Below are 16,665 nucleotides of genomic sequence, written 5' to 3' on the forward strand. Positions count from 1 at the left end.
ATCAGGGGCATTGGGAAGACCCCAGGCTACCGCTCGCTCGCGATCCGCTATACTGCTCGGCTGCGGAAGGGTGAGGAGGGACTTGGTCAGTAGGAGGGTTAGCAAGGGCTTGACAGTCCACAAAAGGACAGCATGCCAGGATGGTTCCGGCGCGCAGGCCTGCTGCTATTGCAGCTTGCGGCAGCTGTCAGCGCAGTGGAGATGAGCTTGGTACGTTGAAACGGATGACACTGCCAGCGAAGGGCAGGGCTGATATATGCAACAGGACCAGAAAGATGCGAATAGACAAGTCTGCTCCGGCATGTACTCGCGGAAGTCCTGGGGCGGCAGCATGGATCCGTTCGTCCTCACAAAATTCATCAAACCAAAGGACGTCAAGAAGCAGGATGACCCGCTAGTAAGCTTTGTAATGTTCGAGTGGCAGGACAAAGACTTGATTGGGGTGCCGATAGAAGGTCAGGGGCCTGGTGCTGTCAGTATACTTTTGCATTCTCAAGGAGGAATTGGAGCGCTGATGATGAGGACAGCGCAACTACATCTGCGACCAAGCAGCCAAGAAGGCCGGCCAATGCGAGAAGATTGGATCCTTCATACTCTCCGAGAATGCCACGGAGGTCTCCAAATCACAGATCATCTCTGAAGCGATACACCTCAGCGACCCAGCCGCGGTCAGCTACTCTGTCAAGAAGACCGGCTACTACTGTGTCGGCACATACGCATTCAGCGACAAGAACTACAAAGGCGTTGTCGAATTTCGAAATGCCTACGGCGAGCTCGCAGCTGCTCAAATTGCCAAACTACCCTTCTACGCCGCCATCACCATCGTCTACGCTTTCGTCGCAATAGCATGGGGTGCGCTGTACTGGTTGAATCGCCACGATATCCTCGCTGTCCAGAACTACATCACCGCGATTCTGGTCTTCCTCGTGGTCGAGATGTTCATGACTTGGCTCTTCTACGACTTCCAGAACCGACACGGTCTCAACGCAGGAGCTAAGGCACTCCTCGTGGTCGTCTCAATCCTTAGCGCGGGCCGCAACAGCTTCTCCTTCTTCCTGCTCCTCATCGTCTGTATGGGCTATGGTGTTGTCAAGCCTACCTTAGGCAAGACTATGATTTACGTCCGCTGGCTGGCGCTCGCACACTTCGTCTTCGGCGTCATCTATGCTGTCGCCTCCCTCTCCGTCACGCCCGAGAACGCCGGTCCACTCGTCCTGCTCGTCGTCCTCCCCCTCGCCGCCACACTCACCGCCTTCTACGTTTGGACCCTCAACTCCCTCAACCTCACGACCAAGGATCTCAAAGAGCGCAAACAGACGATCAAGGCCAGCATGTACCTGAAACTGTGGTACTGCATCCTGACCAGCATCGTCGTCATCTTCGTCTTCTTCTTCGTCAACAGCTGGATCTTCGCTGGTCAGAGCGATGAGGATTTCGTGCCGAACCACTGGAAGAGCAGATGGTTCATTCTTGATGGGTGGTTGAATCTAATCTACTTCTTCGATGTCGCATTTGTGGCGTATGTCTGGCGACCGACGGCGAATAATCGGCGGTTCGCTATGTCTGATGAGGTATGTCCTAGTATCCAGCCTATTCCTCCTTCAGCTTTTGCTAACAGTATTACTAGATCGCCCAAGACGACGACGGCTTCGAAATCGCCTCCATCCGCTCCTCCATGGACCTCGGCTCCGACCTCGAAGCAGCCTCCACCATGAAACAGCAACAAACCGACGGCGCACCGCCCGCCTACGACCCTCCCGCGCGTGGAGGAGCTAACCGCGACGCTTCACCTTTACCCGCTCCCGTGCCGCAGAAGCCTATGGCGATGCCGAGGGAGAGTTTGGATGGGGAGACGATCTTCGCGCTGGGTGACGAGGGTGGGGATAGTGATGATGGGAGCGACAGCGAGAGTGAGCGGAGGGGGATGATGGGGGAGAGAAAGAGGGATTGATGGGGAGGGTGCAGGGTCTTGGATAGATGTAGTTTAGTTACCGTGGTGTATCATGCGCATTGGACCCAAGTATAGCCACCCTTTTTCCTTCGTCCTTCTTCCCTTCCCAACGCCCCAGGCCTCTGGGAAGTTCCAAGACGTGATAGGCCGGCTTGCTGGCCGCGCTAGCGGGCGGCTCCCGTTTTAGCAGCACAGCCTGGCGGCTTGACTACATGTACCTACTGTTTCATCTGAATCTGTGTTCCGCAAACTACAGGTTCTTGACGACAAAGCTCGAATCTTTCAACATCCCCACGGACCAGCTGTATCGGCGAGTTACGCAGCGCGCATTGTGAGAAATAAGGAGTCACTGGTCAGCCTACGGTTCGGCGGCCATGCTGCAGCACTGGCATACTTCCTAGACATATACGACGACATGCAAAGCACTGAAACCCGAGACAAAGTCTATGGACTACTAGGACTTGTGCACCATCTCACTAGGACGCATTATCATGCACCCGACATCATCGACTACACTGCGGACATCAATGAAGTCTTTGCTGAGACAGTCTGGTATCTACAGGATGCACTGGGTGCTCTTGCTTTCCAAGTAAAAACCAGGCAGATCGAGCAGCTGGAAAAGTTGCTTGGGACGTCAGTAGATGTAGGAAAGATGAGATACCCTCCGTGGACGGGAGCGGTAATGTCTGGAAAAGACGAGTTTCTACGTGCTGTCGACTACTTTAGATCAATAGGGGTGAACCACACGTCAGCGTACCAACTGCAACCCGAACATGAACGCGCCGTGGAGGCTGCGCGGACGGAACGAAAACGACGGAGCAGGAGACATCAGGAAAAGTTCAGTCGTATGAGCGATGATGATTGAGCAGTCTACCTGACTCTGGTGGACGTTGATGGTCAACCATGTGCATTAGGCGCTCTCTTGGTGCTAAAGTTTTGCTGATGGGGGTCGGAGGTTCGAATCGTCTTCGTGACCGGGGACGGAGCCGTCTTGCTCGGGTCATATAATTTTGTGAACCACATAGGCCAGCCGACATCTTTGATCTTTTGCGCTCATGCATTTTCATATTGAAGTTGCTCAACCTGCGAACCAGTTACCAGATCCAACCCTCTAATGCCTTTTTTCGACTTCGAGTGCTGGGTGCTCACGGCATCGAACATGTTACGACATCAATCAGCCAGCCCTTGGTGCCGATCATCCCCCTTCATCAGCCAGGTTCATACCCCATCCAACATAGCAGCCGATTCCAACCATCTTCCGCCCTCAGCCCCTGACCCCCGGCAACGTCCTAATACACCCATAACACAACCGACTCCTCTCCGGCGCCGCCCCACCCAACGGCATCTCGCACAACTCACACCTCTCCTCCTCCGCCCCGACCCCCGGCGCCTTCAGCTTCCCCGTCGTGCGCACGACGTTCGCCACGATCGAGGGATAGTCCCGCTCTACCGACTCGAAGTACTGCCGCATTAAATCGTCTATGCTCGTGTTCTTCGTGCTCACGGCTGGCTTCGTCGCGGCCTTCAGGATTAAGTCATCCAGAGGGGGGCTGGTGAGGGAGGAAAAGGCGATGATCTCCTTGGTGAGAAGTTCGCGCATGGGGTAGAAGTTTTGAGGTCCGCTTGGAGAGGCTGTGTCGGTGACGAGCCAGGGGAGGGAGGCACCGCGTCCTTTGGCGGTTTCGGCGAGGGTGAGTTCGGCGAGGCGGGTGGTGCTGTGGGCCCAGAGGATGGATTCGCAGTTGTGGTTGGTGGCGAAGTTGGTGATTAGGCGGCGAAGGAGGATGCGGTGAGTGTCGGCGCGGGAGGTCGCCGATGGGAGGGTGGCGAGGAGGTCTAGTACCGATGGCTCGGTCTGGGAGGAAGTGTCACCGTTGGCATCGGAGGAGAGAGGTGGCTGGAGGAGCGGAGAGACACCGTCCAGCGAGAGTACTTCTGAGACGGGCAATATGGAATATGTATGCTCAGGGAAGCGTTCCTTGACCTTTTCAAGCAGTGCCTTACTTGTAGGACCAGATCCATCGTCCACATGCACGATATGTAATTGATATCCACTCCTTCCTGTCCTCTCTACTTGCCCTTTCATATGCTCGCTGAGGATGTGCAGCAGCGTAGTCGAGCATGCCCCAAATGAGAGCGGAAGCGAGAGTACTCGCTCCTTGCCAGGATCAGAGTACTTGACACGGAAGCTCTCCATCCGCTTGACGACCTTTGTCGACACATACCTGCAGAAGCATTCATTGCAGAGTGGCTCTGTTCGTACGGTGATCGTAGGCTCGTTCGTCTGGCATCGGCGGCATAGACTGTCGTCTTTTGGCACGATAGGCCGTCTGCCAGGCATCTTCGGTGATGATGTTGCAACTGCTAACGACCGCAGCCTTGGTAGAATCTCTGCGAGTATCGTATATGGTTTGAGATGTTTCTCACCAAGTCAAAGCTACCGTACTAGCAGACTGGTGAACAGGTGAGGTTGAGTTTTCAATGTCACTTGGTGGCCGAATTAGGCAGTGTAACAGAGACACGGCGGAAGCTTGGTACTCTTGTCAATGCATATCATATCTCGCATGCAGTCGTAAGTCCTTCAAGCTTCCGAAACCATGTTGAGTGGAACGGGGGATGGGTGGAAGAATGAAAAGCACTTCACGTGGACGTGGACGCCAATGCCGACGAACCCGGGTGAATAAAGTTCAACACTCACCCATCTTTCTTACTTATTCAAAAGCTGCCAGTGGCAATGATACGTCTTCACACGTCTTCTAGCTCTTCCTCCGTCACTCTCTTTACCATCTTCGCAGGAGTACGTGGTAAGTAGAGTTGTCGCCATCAACCACCCCTTCGCTCCGCCTACCAAGCCCCGACGAGAGCCGACGGGATTCAACCAGCTAAGGCCTTGGCTTCTTCCGTCTTGCCATCCATTGCGCAACTGTAGACTCCTCTCTCTGTGAGCTACACGACACTGCCAACCGTGGCTATCTGGAGCGGCGACTGGGCGCATCCAAGGACCTGAATGCATCGCCGGAACCCGCATACTACCCTCGAACGAACCACCGCCGCCGAGACCTTCGATCGACGACTGAGGCAGTGGCCCGCGTATAGAAGAATAAGATAAGACAAGCTGTGAGAGAAGACTTCCACTACATTGTTGGCGGATACCTGGGCGAAGCTGAGACATAGAGCAATATGGCGTGGGAACATCTTTCGGTCAACAAGCCGCATCTGGTGTACCTCATCCTGGGAGGCTTCACCACACTTTTCATGCTATGTTCTTCCATCATTAAGGAGCGGCTGTACATTGGCGAGGCAACGGTGGCAACACTATGCGGCATCATATTCGGCCCCCATGCGGCGAATCTCATCGATCCCCTCACTTGGGGCAACACGGACCAGATCACTCTGGAGTTCTCTCGGATTGTACTGGTGGTACAATGTTTTGCCGTCGGTGTCGAACTGCCAAAGCACTACATGGAGAAGCACTGGCGGTCGGTCACATTCCTACTGATCCCAGTCATGACCTTCGGCTGGTTGGTCACGAGTCTATTCATTTGGGCAGTCTTCCACCAGTGGGCCAACTGGCTAGACTGTCTCTGCATCGCCGCTTGTGTCACCGCGACTGATCCCGTGCTGGCATCCTCCGTCGTCGGTAAGGGCAAATTCGCAAAGCGGGTGCCAAAGCATCTGCGAGATTTGCTTTCTTGCGAGTCTGGCTGCAACGATGGCATGGCTTTTCCTTTCGTTTACCTGGCCATCTACATTATTCGATACAAGGAGGAGCCGGAGCACGTCGCCCTGCACTGGTTTTGCTACACGATTCTCTACGAGTGTATCTTCGGAGCGACCTACGGTTTAATTGTTGGCTACATTGCACGACGCCTGATCCGCGCAGCACATGAGCGCGACTACATCGATCGAGAGTCTTTCCTGGTGTTCTACTTCGTCCTGGCTTTGTTCTGCGCTGGATCTGGAGCATTGCTAGGCACGGACGATTTGCTCGTCGGCTTCGCGTGCGGTGTTGGCTTCAGTAACGATGGCTGGTTCACGGAGAAGACGGAGGAATCGCATGTCTCCAACGTTATCGACCTGCTCATTAACTTGACGTTCTTCGTCTACTTCGGCACCATCATCCCGTGGGACCAATTCAACGCTGCTCACCTTGGCCTGGACGCGTGGCGACTGGTGGTTATTGCGCTCTTGGTTTTATTCTTCCGACGCATTCCGATCATGCTGTGTCTAAAGCCGGTTATCCCTGACATCAAAACGTGGCGTGAGGCACTGTTCGCTGGCCACTTTGGGCCGATTGGTGTTGGTGCCATTTTCGTGGCTATCTTGGCCAGAGCCGAGTTGGAGACCGAAGAGACTACGCCACTTGCAGTTTTACCTGAGCCTGGCTTCCCGCATCGGAACGTAATTGAGCTGATATGGCCGATCACCGCCTTTTTAGTGATCACATCCATCCTTGTTCACGGATCTTCGATTGCGGTGTTCACGCTTGGCAAGCACATCAACACGCTCACGCTTACGATGTCCTACTCCAAGGCGGTGGACGAGCCGAACTGGATGGAGCGGTTACCTCGCATCCAATCTCGATCAAAGAGCTCGATGTCTGCAAGATCTGACACCGATTTCGAGGTGGAGAACGAGAAAGGCCCGCTTCCACCAGGCATGCTTCCCGCTGTTGGTCGTGGACCGTTCTTGCGGCGACAGAAGGAAGAGGATAACCCAAGCCGTGTGCAGAGCCGCTCGTCTAGCAGGCACCGACCGAAGCACAGCAAGAACTGGGAGACTGGTCGTGGACCTGGTGGCCCCATCAGTCAGTCTGCGATCAAGCCACAGCCAAGAGACCAGCAGAGTCCAGAGCACCATGAAAGTGGCGACTCTGATACGCTGGCCGTCAAGAGTGAGCCTGCATCTGACGAGCAGAAAGACCCAGATAGGGCGCGCAGGACTCAGGCTGGTGAGATTTACGAAGAGGGCGAGAAGACTGTTTACGAAGACGAAGAGGGTAATGTCCTTGCCGTCGAAGACTCAAAGCAACTCCAGCCCCAAGGAACCCGTGAGGAGGACGAACAACGGGAAGGCAGACGCCTCATGCACGCGGCCGGCGCTGATCGCAATCGCCGCGGTGTTGCCAGTCCGGATTGGCAGGCAGACCAGGGCGGCGAAGCGTTCATGGACAGGGTCAGATCTTGGGGGGAGGAGGAAGCTGGCAAGGCTGAAAAGGAGAAAGACAAGGTGGAGGACTACTTCGAGCCCAAGACCGAGTCCAAGGCCGAGCCTGCCAAATCTGCGCAACCCCAACGACCCGGCCAACGGTGGCGTGAAGGTGTCAAGAAGATGAGCACCAAAGGCTTCCTCGCCCCGAAGAAGGATGAGGAGAAGGCTACGCTGGAGCCTGTGGCTGAGAAGACGCATGGTCCGGCTCGTGCTTATCAGTTCGGCAACACTATCATCGTCGAGGACGAGGACGGCGAGGTCATCAAGAAGTACGACATCCCTGCTCCAGATCGGAAGCAGAGCTATTCTGGCGCCAATCCGAAGACTACTCGGCAAAGATTGCAGTCCATGGGTACTATGCTCGGGATGGGCGAGAGAGAAAAGAGGATTCAAGCCAAGGAGGCTGGCGAGACTGCCGGGCCTAGTCAGCCCGCTGAGGCTGCGGCAGCCAAACCTCCCGCTGCTGGTCCAGATGACGAAGAGAACCTGCGCTTCACTATCACCACCGGCGGCAGACGCATGAGTAAAGCGGACTTCATCGACGCCATCCGTGACATGGACCCGAAACGCCGCGTGCAAGCCGTAGAGGACAGCAACGCACCCGAAGGTGTCAAGCGCGAGGCTCGCGCAGAGGCCCGGGAACAAGCTGCCCATCTCCGGCGTGGCACCTCTGGTAACGTGCCGGTCGTCAACGAGCAGCCCGAGGGCGAGGATGACCGCATGGCCGAAATCGAGAAAGTTGCCACCCACGAAACCGACAACGACCTCCGCCTCGTCGACTCGGAGAACCAGCAAGTTCCCTTCCACGACGTCTCCCGCGAACTCCGAAACTACTCCATGAACCAGTCTACCGGCGAAACAGCTGCCGAGCGTCGCCGGCGCGAAGCCCTGCAAGACCAGAACGCAGGCGACTCTGATTCCGAAGACGACGGCACCGACCGCGTGCCGCCGAAACCAGTAGCCAGCTCGTCGACCGCTGAGCAGAGACAGTTCAGCGACACGGGCGAGACTGCTGCAGAGCGGAGACGGCGAGAGGGAGCGCTGGGCTTGAGGGAAGAGGAGAGCAGTGATAGCGAGGACGACAATGAGCCGAGACAGTTGCCGCAGGGGCAGGCGCAGAATGTGCGGTTTGCGGACCAGGCGGAGCCGAAGGAGAGGCCGGCGAGGCAGAGTACGTTGAAGTGGGGGAAGGATCGGGGGCGGTAGGACTGTCTTCTAGCGATGAGTAGGTGTTGGAGTATTGGGTTGTGGATATGGGGATATGGGTGTTTGATGCAGCGAGGCGCTTGTGGTATTGTGCCGTTTTGAGAAATTGTAGATATGTTTACAACACTTTTACGATGCTCAGATATATCGTCTACTCAGTGTCGTGCTCTGTGGTATCTATCTGTATGGTTCTGGAGTGGTGCATGTATCTTCAAGAGGCTCATTTTGAGTTCACTTCAGACTTCCGAGCCGGGCCAGCCGCCGAAAGCGGAACCCTGCATCCCCACCCGTTGGCGCCTGCCAAGAATGTCGAAAGGCTCTGGGCCTCGTCCTTCCACCATCTCTTCTTCCTCCTCATCCACCACACCCACTCCGTCCCCCCATCGACGACCAGCACACCGGAGGCGCAGACCTCGTTTTCTTCTTCCCTTTTCTGCATCTCCTTTGTGCTTTCCTTGCCGAGTCTTACGGCCTGTCAGCGAGTTTCTGTGCCTGTTGCTGCTTATCTCACCAACAGTCCGCCGCACTTGTACTCGCTGAACGACCGCGTCGAAGTCCGCTCGAAGTCAGCGACAGCGCGCAAATCGCCGTCTCTCTCCATCTCACAGAGACCAAGAGTGTACCACAGCCCGCTCTCGCAGCAGCAGCGGACCGGCAAAGCTAAGGCGTCTATCAGCTCATCTCTTTGTGCGTTGCGCTTCCACATCTCCGCCAAGATCTCTCGCAGCAGGTCCTGATAAATCTCTTCGCAGCTCCACAACAGAGCAAGAGGACGCGCGCGCACCCTTTCCGTCAGCTGTTACTCTATTTCGGCCTCCAATTTCCAGTACTCTCCTACCTGTACTCTCTTCCCTTCAGTCTCCCAGCAAACCATGGCCGACTCATCCACCGCTCCGGGCTCGACCCTGCCTCCGCCGCCGACGACGGGCGCCGCGCCGGGCCAGGCGAACTACGAGAATGGCTCGCAGAGTCATATGCCGCCGCCGCTCAACATCCCGCAGAACAACAGCAATATCGGCGCGGGTGCGGATTTCATGTCGCCGAACAGTGCGATTCGACGTATGGCGCCGGAGCCTAACAAGAGGGCGTTGTATGTCGGTGGGCTGGATCCAAGGGTGACGGAGGAGGTGTTGAAGCAGATATTTGAGACGACGGGCCACGTGCAGAATGTGAAGATTATTCCGGACAAGAATGTGAGTACATGTGCCTTTTCCACGCGCGGCACATGATCGGGCAGCATGCTATTGTTGCTTGGCTGGTCACGAGGCCTCTGCGTTGTCAACAGCTTGATAAATACAAGACTGAAGCTTTCCACCTCCCTTTCTATACACACAACACGACGATCAACATGGCACTAACTATGGAGTTGCCACAGTTCCAATCCAAGGGCTACAACTACGGCTTCGTGGAGTACGACGACCCGGCGAGCGCAGAGCGTGCTCTCCAGACGCTGAATGGTAGGAGGGTCCACCAGCAGGAGATTCGTGTGAATTGGGCCTATCAGTCCAGCAACACTTCCAAGGAGGACACTTCCAATCATTTCCACATCTTCGTCGGCGATCTCTCCAACGAGGTCAACGATGAAGTGCTCATGCAGGCGTTTTCAGCCTTCGGCACGGTTTCGGAGGCACGTGTCATGTGGGACATGAAGACGGGACGTTCTCGCGGGTATGGTTTCGTTGCTTACCGTGACCGCACCGAAGCGGAGAAGGCGCTCAGTTCGATGGACGGCGAGTGGCTCGGATCACGTGCCATTCGTTGCAACTGGGCCAACCAGAAGGGCCAGCCTTCTTTCACGCAGCAGCAGGCGATGGCGCAGATGGGCATGACTCCGACCACGCCTTACGGCCACCACAGCTTCCCGACTCAAGGTGCTCAATCCTACGAGATGGTTGTCCAGCAGACCCCGCAGTGGCAGACAACCTGCTACGTCGGCAACCTCACGCCATACACCACCCAGAACGATCTCGTGCCGCTCTTCCAGAACTTCGGCTACGTCACCGAGACTCGCTTCCAGGCCGACCGTGGCTTCGCGTTCGTGAAGATGGACACGCACGAGAACGCCGCGAGCGCCATCTGCCAGCTCAACGGGTACCAGGTTAACGGCCGTCCGCTCAAGTGCAGCTGGGGCAAGGACCGTCCTCCGACTGGCCAGTTCGACGGCTACTCTCCTGCTGGTGCGCCACCGCAGAGCGCGTATCCGGCGACTCCGCAGGCGTTCTTCCCGCAGTATGGTCAGCCGCATGCTATGTCTCCTCAGGGTGAGTACAGTCATAGTCACAAATATTCGCATGGTTACTAATCGAGTTCTAGTCGCCACTCCAGCCGGTCAATTCCAGCACCCCACCGCCGGCAGCTTCCAGCCACCCAACATGACTCCGCAAGGCATGCACCCGCCGCCAGGGGCCTGGGGCCAGCCTCAGATGACTCCCCAGAGCGCGGGTGGTTTCCAGCCGGGCCAAGGTGCTTTCATGGGTCAGCCGCAGCCTCCTGCTGGCTTCGGTCGCGGCTACGGTGGCTACTAGGGCTAGGCGCCTGAGGTGGCTTGATCGTGGTCTGATCGAAGCCTCTTCTACTTGACTTCGGCTGTCTCTGTCAAGTGGCTGGCAACTCGATACTGTCAGTGTTGCTCTCTCCTCTCCGCGTGCTGCTCGGCGATCGATCAAGCGGTTTTTCCTTTCTTGCTTGGATACACACCACTGGCAGACAAGCATGTGCGAGCGAGCGGGAGGGACATGAAGGGGTGTGTTTTGTTCAGCGATGCGATGGGTCTCACTCTCCATTCATGTATGGTGCTTAGCTCTGAGCGTGGACAGGGACATGGACTGTTATGGTGTCTGTTACTGCTTGACTGTTTCCTGTGCGACGGAAGGAAAGGATACGGTATGAAAGAATTGCACAGAATGGACGGCATGACAGGGTGTGGTATATAGTTGTTTGAGAGAATGGAATCGAGTTATAAGGTCCATGTTGTGCGATGCGATGGGGAGGAGGTTGACTGGGCGCTGTCTAGCTTCTGGACGCTGGAAGGCGAGGGTGAGACGGCTGGCGCATCTTCTCCGAAAAGCAGACAGGTTTGGAGCACCACAGCTTCTCTCATGAAGGCCTGTGAGAGCAGAAACGGGAGCCGCCCGCTAGCGCGCATGGGAATTTGGCCAATCAGAAGCTTTGGTCGGATTTTGGAGACACCTCACTCTACTTTAGTTGCTGGAGTTGAGCGAGACTTGGAGTATTTGCTGGACATCGACAGATGCATCCTTCGCGGAAGACCTGGCGCTGCGGCAACCGTGCGAATCGTCCCCCTCACCTGCTGGGCAATTTCAGTTCGCAGCTACGATGTGCCTACGGGATGGAACGTTGTATGCACCCTGGAGGTCATCAATATATCTCCAGTCACTGGTCGCGCCCGGGATGGTAGGTTCAAGACATTCATGTCCTCGGCTGCGGCTATAGGCAGCCTCCTCGAACGTATGCAGCCAGGGACACCAGGACACTAACCCTCGATCATGCATCACCTTGCTGTACTAACACTACGCCATCCGTCCTCCGTCACATGCCGGCGGCGCTTGGATGTAGGTATCTCTGGACCACTACAGATACAGCGTGCAGTGGGGCGAACTTTCAAGCAACCGCTGGATGGCTCGAGCCTCGAGGTGCTCAGGGTTGAGGACCGTCCTGCTTTTCTTCCACCAGAAAGCGGACATGTTTCCAGTGTGTGAGTAATTCTCATAACATACTACACCACACTTGCGCTGAACATTCATCCGCAGTTGACATGAAAATGCTATACGACGTACGAAGACCCTTCACCGACGAGGAGGCTTGTCGGGACGTCTTATTTCGCAACGAGAGGATACCCGGTACTTCCAGATGTATCGTCACTGGCAATTATTCTTTCACTGACAGACCTTCAGAAATACCATCTGATATGGTGTGGAGCGATCATATCATCTGGTAAGGCAACAAGTAAATTGTTGGAGAAAGAAAATCGTGAGGATTTCTTACATCAGGGGGCCTTCGGCTTCACTGCACCACCGCCACCCTGTCCCGAGTCTCCCATATTTTACAGCAGGACCTCGCGCACGATGCGAGAAGCACGCTATCGTTGAGATAACAAGCCTCGATAAGTTCTGAAGTCCATTGTTCGTCCGGATCCGGGAGACCGTGAAAAGTCTCCTTTGTCTTGATCGTGGTAAGTCCATTGCAACGCTTTCTTGCTTCCTGTCCCAGATCTCCAGCATATCGCTACGAGAGTCGTTGAGTCGCTGTCATGGCTCCCAGACGAAAGCGCGCCCAAGCCGACTCAGAAGAAGACGTTGCGAAAGAAAACAGCCCACAGAAACAAGATGGGGAAAAAAGGGCATCAGCCCGCCGCGAGTACGATCAAGACGTGATCAACCACCGCTTGCGGGCTCCCGATGTCTCCGGCAGATGGCGGCCGACGCCTATTCTAGGTGACCGTTACGCCGGTTCCGAGGCAAAAGGTTGTGTATGGTTGATGCTGGACGACGACGATGTCATTATTAAAGTAAGTCATTCAACTCATGGAAGTTATCGTGGCTGGACTGACAGCCGATGACAGCGAGTGTATCGAAAAGACACCTTCATGAGCAAAAAAGCCTGGACGCATCCGACACTCTGGGCGGGCGACGTCAACGACCTCGACACCAGGGAACCGAATGAGCTGGCAACGCACTCGGAGGTGTCAGGCAATGAGGGTATAGTAGAGCTATTCGTGACCATGGACCAGAGACTCGTCAATCGACTCAGCCGAAGCTATCGAGTCTATACTTTGTATGCACCGCATGAATCGCTCGGGGACGTCTTTAGGTGGTACAAGGAGGAGCCTAAGATTCCAGAGCCTTTCATCTGGTACGTCGCCGAGAATCTTGCGAAGGCTGGGGAAGCGATGAAGGGGAAGGAGATTGTGCATCGGTAAGTGCAACGCTATGCTACATCAATCCTGCAAGCCCACTGACAATCAATTCAAGCGACATCAAACCGGAGAACATCTTCCTGGATAACGCTGTCCCCTACCAGTTTGAAAAATATCCTCAGCCTTTGCTCGGTGACTTTGGACTGGCGTTTTTCTCCTCGGGACTGAGAAGGGGCAAGGACTTCGATATGTACCGTCGTGCGGGCACACTGGGCTTCAAAGCGCCAGAACAGTTTGACTGGTCGAGTGACTCGATGGACGAGAAGACGAACGTGTACGCGGTGGGACTGGTCCTGTGGAGCCTCGTCACTCGCTCGGAGCCTCCTCAATTCCAACCGGACGACGCTGTGAAAATTGATGGCATTCATCCAGCGCTGGAGCTTGCTGAGCATGACACTGGCGAGGCCAGTAGTGATTTGGTGGATCTGATCGAAAAGTGCTTACAGGATCTTCCTGACGATCGTATCGATTTCAATGGGATGCTGGAGTACATCGAGCAGCGGATGCGCTTGGCAGGATCTGACACGATTGATCGAGTGTCGCAGATGCGGGAGAATTTGGTGGACGACGCCGTTTGGACGGAGGAGGGTATCGTGGTCGAAGTGGACAAGTACGAGTTGAAAACAGCGAGGTGGTCGGACCTGGAGGACCAGGAAGCTGTGGACCAAGATGCTGAGGATCAAGAAGTTGAGGGTCAAGAAGACGGAGATCAAGAAGATGCACAGAAAGGTGACGCGGAAAAGGACAGTGAGGATGCTGACGCCCAGCTGAAGACTGAAGAGGCTGAAGCGGACGAGGAGGAGGCCAAGAATGGAGAAGATGAGAAAGCTGAAGAGCCGCAAGTGTAACGAAGTCCCAAGAAGAAGCGGGAAGAGGATGAGGACGAGGACGAGGCGGCACAGAAGCGCAGCCCGAAGAAAAAAGTGAGGGGACATAAGTAGCATTTGATCAATCATTATACATTCGGCCACAGATCGCAGGAAATGCACTCCAACAGTCGATGCGCCCAATCGCATGCGGCTAGTGAGTATGTTGGGTCGGAATGATTGCGCTTAAAGCTTTGGCCTTGAGTCGCTTCGCTGCCTTCCTCTCCTGCGCCGCCTGTTGCGCTGCATGCTGCTCCCTCTCCACCTTGAGTTGTCTCGCCGCCTTCTTGTCCCGCGCTGCCTGCTGCTCCCTCTCGGCCTTGACTCGCTTCGCTACCTCCTTCTCCTGCGCTGCCTGTTGCGCTGCTTGCTGCTTCCTCTCGGCCTCAAACTGCTTCGCCGCCTTCTTGTCCCGCGTAGCCTGCTGCTCTCTCTCGGCCTTAAGACGTTTCGCTACCCTCTGCTCCTGCGCCGCCTGTTGCGCCGCCTGCTGTTTCCTCTCAGCTTTGAGACGTTTCGCTGCCCTCTGCTCCTGCGCCGCCCGTTGCGCCGCCTGTTGCGCCGCCTGCTGCTTCCTCTCGGCCTTAAACTGCTTCGCCGCCTTTTTGTCCCGTGCAGCCTGCTGCTCTCTCTCAGCCTTGAGACCTTTCGCTGCCCTCTGCTCCTGTGTCGCCTGTTGCGCCGCCTGTTGCGCCGCCTGCTGCTTCCTCTCGGCCTTAAGCTGCTTCGCCGCCTTTTTGTCTCGCGCAGCCTGCTGTTCCCTCTTGACCTTGAGTTGTTTCGCTACCTTCTTCTCCTGCGCAGTCTCCTGCTTTCTGCCTTCACACACGGTAGCAGGAGAAATCGATTTCTCTGACTCAATATATGGAGGTGTCACATTCTCTAATTCCTTTACTTTTTCGAATCGCCGAAGATTAGTACGCTGTACGATCTTCTTGACTATATCTTTGATCGCAATGCATTCTAGGAAGCTAAACCATTCGGACGACCGGTTGTTGGGCCATGTCTGATAACGGAAACAGGCGGCACCGGGGACTGCTGGATGTACATAATTGATCTGGATCGTATGTCGTCCAGCTTCACATCCCCTGAGTATAGGTTCCTCAATCTCGCGATAACTCGAATGCACCCGCTTGCTGTAGACATCTGGTGGTGCATTTGTAAGTACGATGGCATGTCGGTTGTAGCAAGCCTGTTGTGCGAATACCCAGGATGCACCTTTCATGTATCTGGACCACGAGTTTGGCTTCCCGGATTTCCGAGAGCTCAGGGTTTTTCTGCTGTTATCGGTATACAACGAACCCATGGCCATAGTAAGCGACTTCAGGTCGTTCCTGCGAGCCCAATTTTCGGCAAGATCTCGAGATATACCGGTCCAGAAGACGATCGTAGAGTCACCTTGGAGTGAGATCTCGAAAGCCTGATTCAATTGAGTCACTTCATTCTGGCAAAGGTATTGGGAGAGATCCATGGTTACTTGGACAAGGTGGTGGCCCCAACCTCTGCGCCAATATACGAATAACTCCCCAAGGACGAGTGGCTAAAAGGCGTTGGCAAGACGCACGTCGGTCGATGGTTATAAAAGGATTTGTAGCGAGGTGAATCGAAACTCTGTCCTCGATCGAGTTCCGCAGCCTTTGACTGGTTTCCATCGTATTGCGCGGTCAACCCCGCTCGGGAACGGTACACCAGATTCATAAGATGTTTCAATACCTTCGACGCTGAACGTCCGTCCCAGCATCACGGGACAGCTGCGGTCCTTGGACGCACTTACGCTTCTATTGAGATATCTCATCGTCCTCTCATCGTCTACTCTTGACCTCGATGAACACTTTGTTCTTGCTGCTCTTATACATCGATCCTGCGCACTTTGAACGAGCAGAGCTCGACTCGCTGCTTCGATCCTGGGATAGACGTTGGGGCTAATGTAGGCCATGTTGACGCCATCGCAGGGATAGTAAAGAAACGGTCGCCTGTCATCTGTAGGTGGCAGAAGATCGAAAAAGGCGGGGGAGCTGCGAGCTGCGAGCTTTAAATGAAGCTTGCCTTGTCTACAGGGTGACAAGCAACTCTGACCCAAGCCACATCGGGAACGCCAGAAGGTTTCTGCCTTTGAGCCATCTTCAGCTGAAACGCTGAGCCTCTCAGGGATTCTGAGAGTCTGTCGAACTTCGGTGACCAGGCCCATTCCACTTTGCGCCTCTCCCGGCTCAATGACCTCGTTACCCTCACCATCTCTTGTCGGCATGGATAGAGACTGTCGAGCGCTCGCGCAGAGGACGTCGTCTGGGATGCGTACTCCAATCTTCCCGTACACTTGCGAAGTCAAAGTGAAGTTCCACGCCCCGCCCTCCACTCCCGTACACCATGGTGAACAATCGATTTGTCACCAAATGTCAGAGTCAGCAGTCAACACGCCATCTGAAAAGCGGGCAGTGGGGGACATCATGCTGCACATGCCCTCATTCGCACACCATGTACGGATCAAGCATGTG

At 55.3% G+C, this 16,665-nt stretch overlaps 6 protein-coding genes across 6 annotated transcripts; 4 read left to right on the forward strand and 2 right to left on the reverse strand.

Annotated features, from left to right (window-relative positions):
- Nucleotides 1–301: 301 nt before the first annotated feature.
- Nucleotides 302–1,951, forward strand: PTM1 (Membrane protein ptm1; the record flags this gene model as incomplete). The annotated part of the gene is made up of 3 exons (XM_064804559.1): nucleotides 302–397; nucleotides 528–1,571; nucleotides 1,628–1,951. 3 exons carry the CDS (start codon nucleotides 302–304, stop codon nucleotides 1,949–1,951), a joined length of 1,464 nt encoding a protein of 487 aa, XP_064657329.1.
- Nucleotides 1,952–3,215: 1,264 nt separating this feature from the next.
- CTU2 (Cytoplasmic tRNA 2-thiolation protein 2) lies at nucleotides 3,216–4,292 on the reverse strand (the record flags this gene model as incomplete). The annotated part of the gene is made up of 1 exon (XM_064804560.1): nucleotides 3,216–4,292. One exon carries the CDS (start codon nucleotides 4,290–4,292, stop codon nucleotides 3,216–3,218), a length of 1,077 nt encoding a protein of 358 aa, XP_064657330.1.
- An 839-nt stretch (nucleotides 4,293–5,131) lies between these two features.
- On the forward strand, nucleotides 5,132–8,435 carry CNH1 (Na+/H+ antiporter; the record flags this gene model as incomplete). Its single annotated transcript, XM_064804561.1, has 2 exons — nucleotides 5,132–8,333; nucleotides 8,392–8,435. 2 exons carry the CDS (start codon nucleotides 5,132–5,134, stop codon nucleotides 8,433–8,435), a joined length of 3,246 nt encoding a protein of 1,081 aa, XP_064657331.1.
- An 805-nt stretch (nucleotides 8,436–9,240) lies between these two features.
- On the forward strand, nucleotides 9,241–10,893 carry PUB1 (E3 ubiquitin-protein ligase pub1; the record flags this gene model as incomplete). The annotated part of the gene is made up of 3 exons (XM_064804562.1): nucleotides 9,241–9,561; nucleotides 9,654–10,629; nucleotides 10,682–10,893. 3 exons carry the CDS (start codon nucleotides 9,241–9,243, stop codon nucleotides 10,891–10,893), a joined length of 1,509 nt encoding a protein of 502 aa, XP_064657332.1.
- Nucleotides 10,894–12,638: 1,745 nt separating this feature from the next.
- Nucleotides 12,639–14,152, forward strand: LTR77_007326 (uncharacterized protein; the record flags this gene model as incomplete). The annotated part of the gene is made up of 3 exons (XM_064804563.1): nucleotides 12,639–12,896; nucleotides 12,951–13,303; nucleotides 13,360–14,152. 3 exons carry the CDS (start codon nucleotides 12,639–12,641, stop codon nucleotides 14,150–14,152), a joined length of 1,404 nt encoding a protein of 467 aa, XP_064657333.1.
- A 172-nt stretch (nucleotides 14,153–14,324) lies between these two features.
- LTR77_007327 (uncharacterized protein) lies at nucleotides 14,325–15,482 on the reverse strand (the record flags this gene model as incomplete). Its single annotated transcript, XM_064804564.1, has 1 exon — nucleotides 14,325–15,482. The coding sequence occupies one exon, from the start codon at nucleotides 15,480–15,482 to the stop codon at nucleotides 14,325–14,327; it is 1,158 nt and encodes a 385-aa protein (XP_064657334.1).
- Between the last annotated feature and the right edge of the window lie 1,183 nt (nucleotides 15,483–16,665).

The sequence above is a fragment of the Saxophila tyrrhenica genome (assembly GCF_035928015.1).
Source record: "Saxophila tyrrhenica strain CCFEE 5935 chromosome Unknown scaffold_11, whole genome shotgun sequence".
Lineage (NCBI taxonomy): Eukaryota > Fungi > Ascomycota > Dothideomycetes > Mycosphaerellales > Extremaceae > Saxophila > Saxophila tyrrhenica.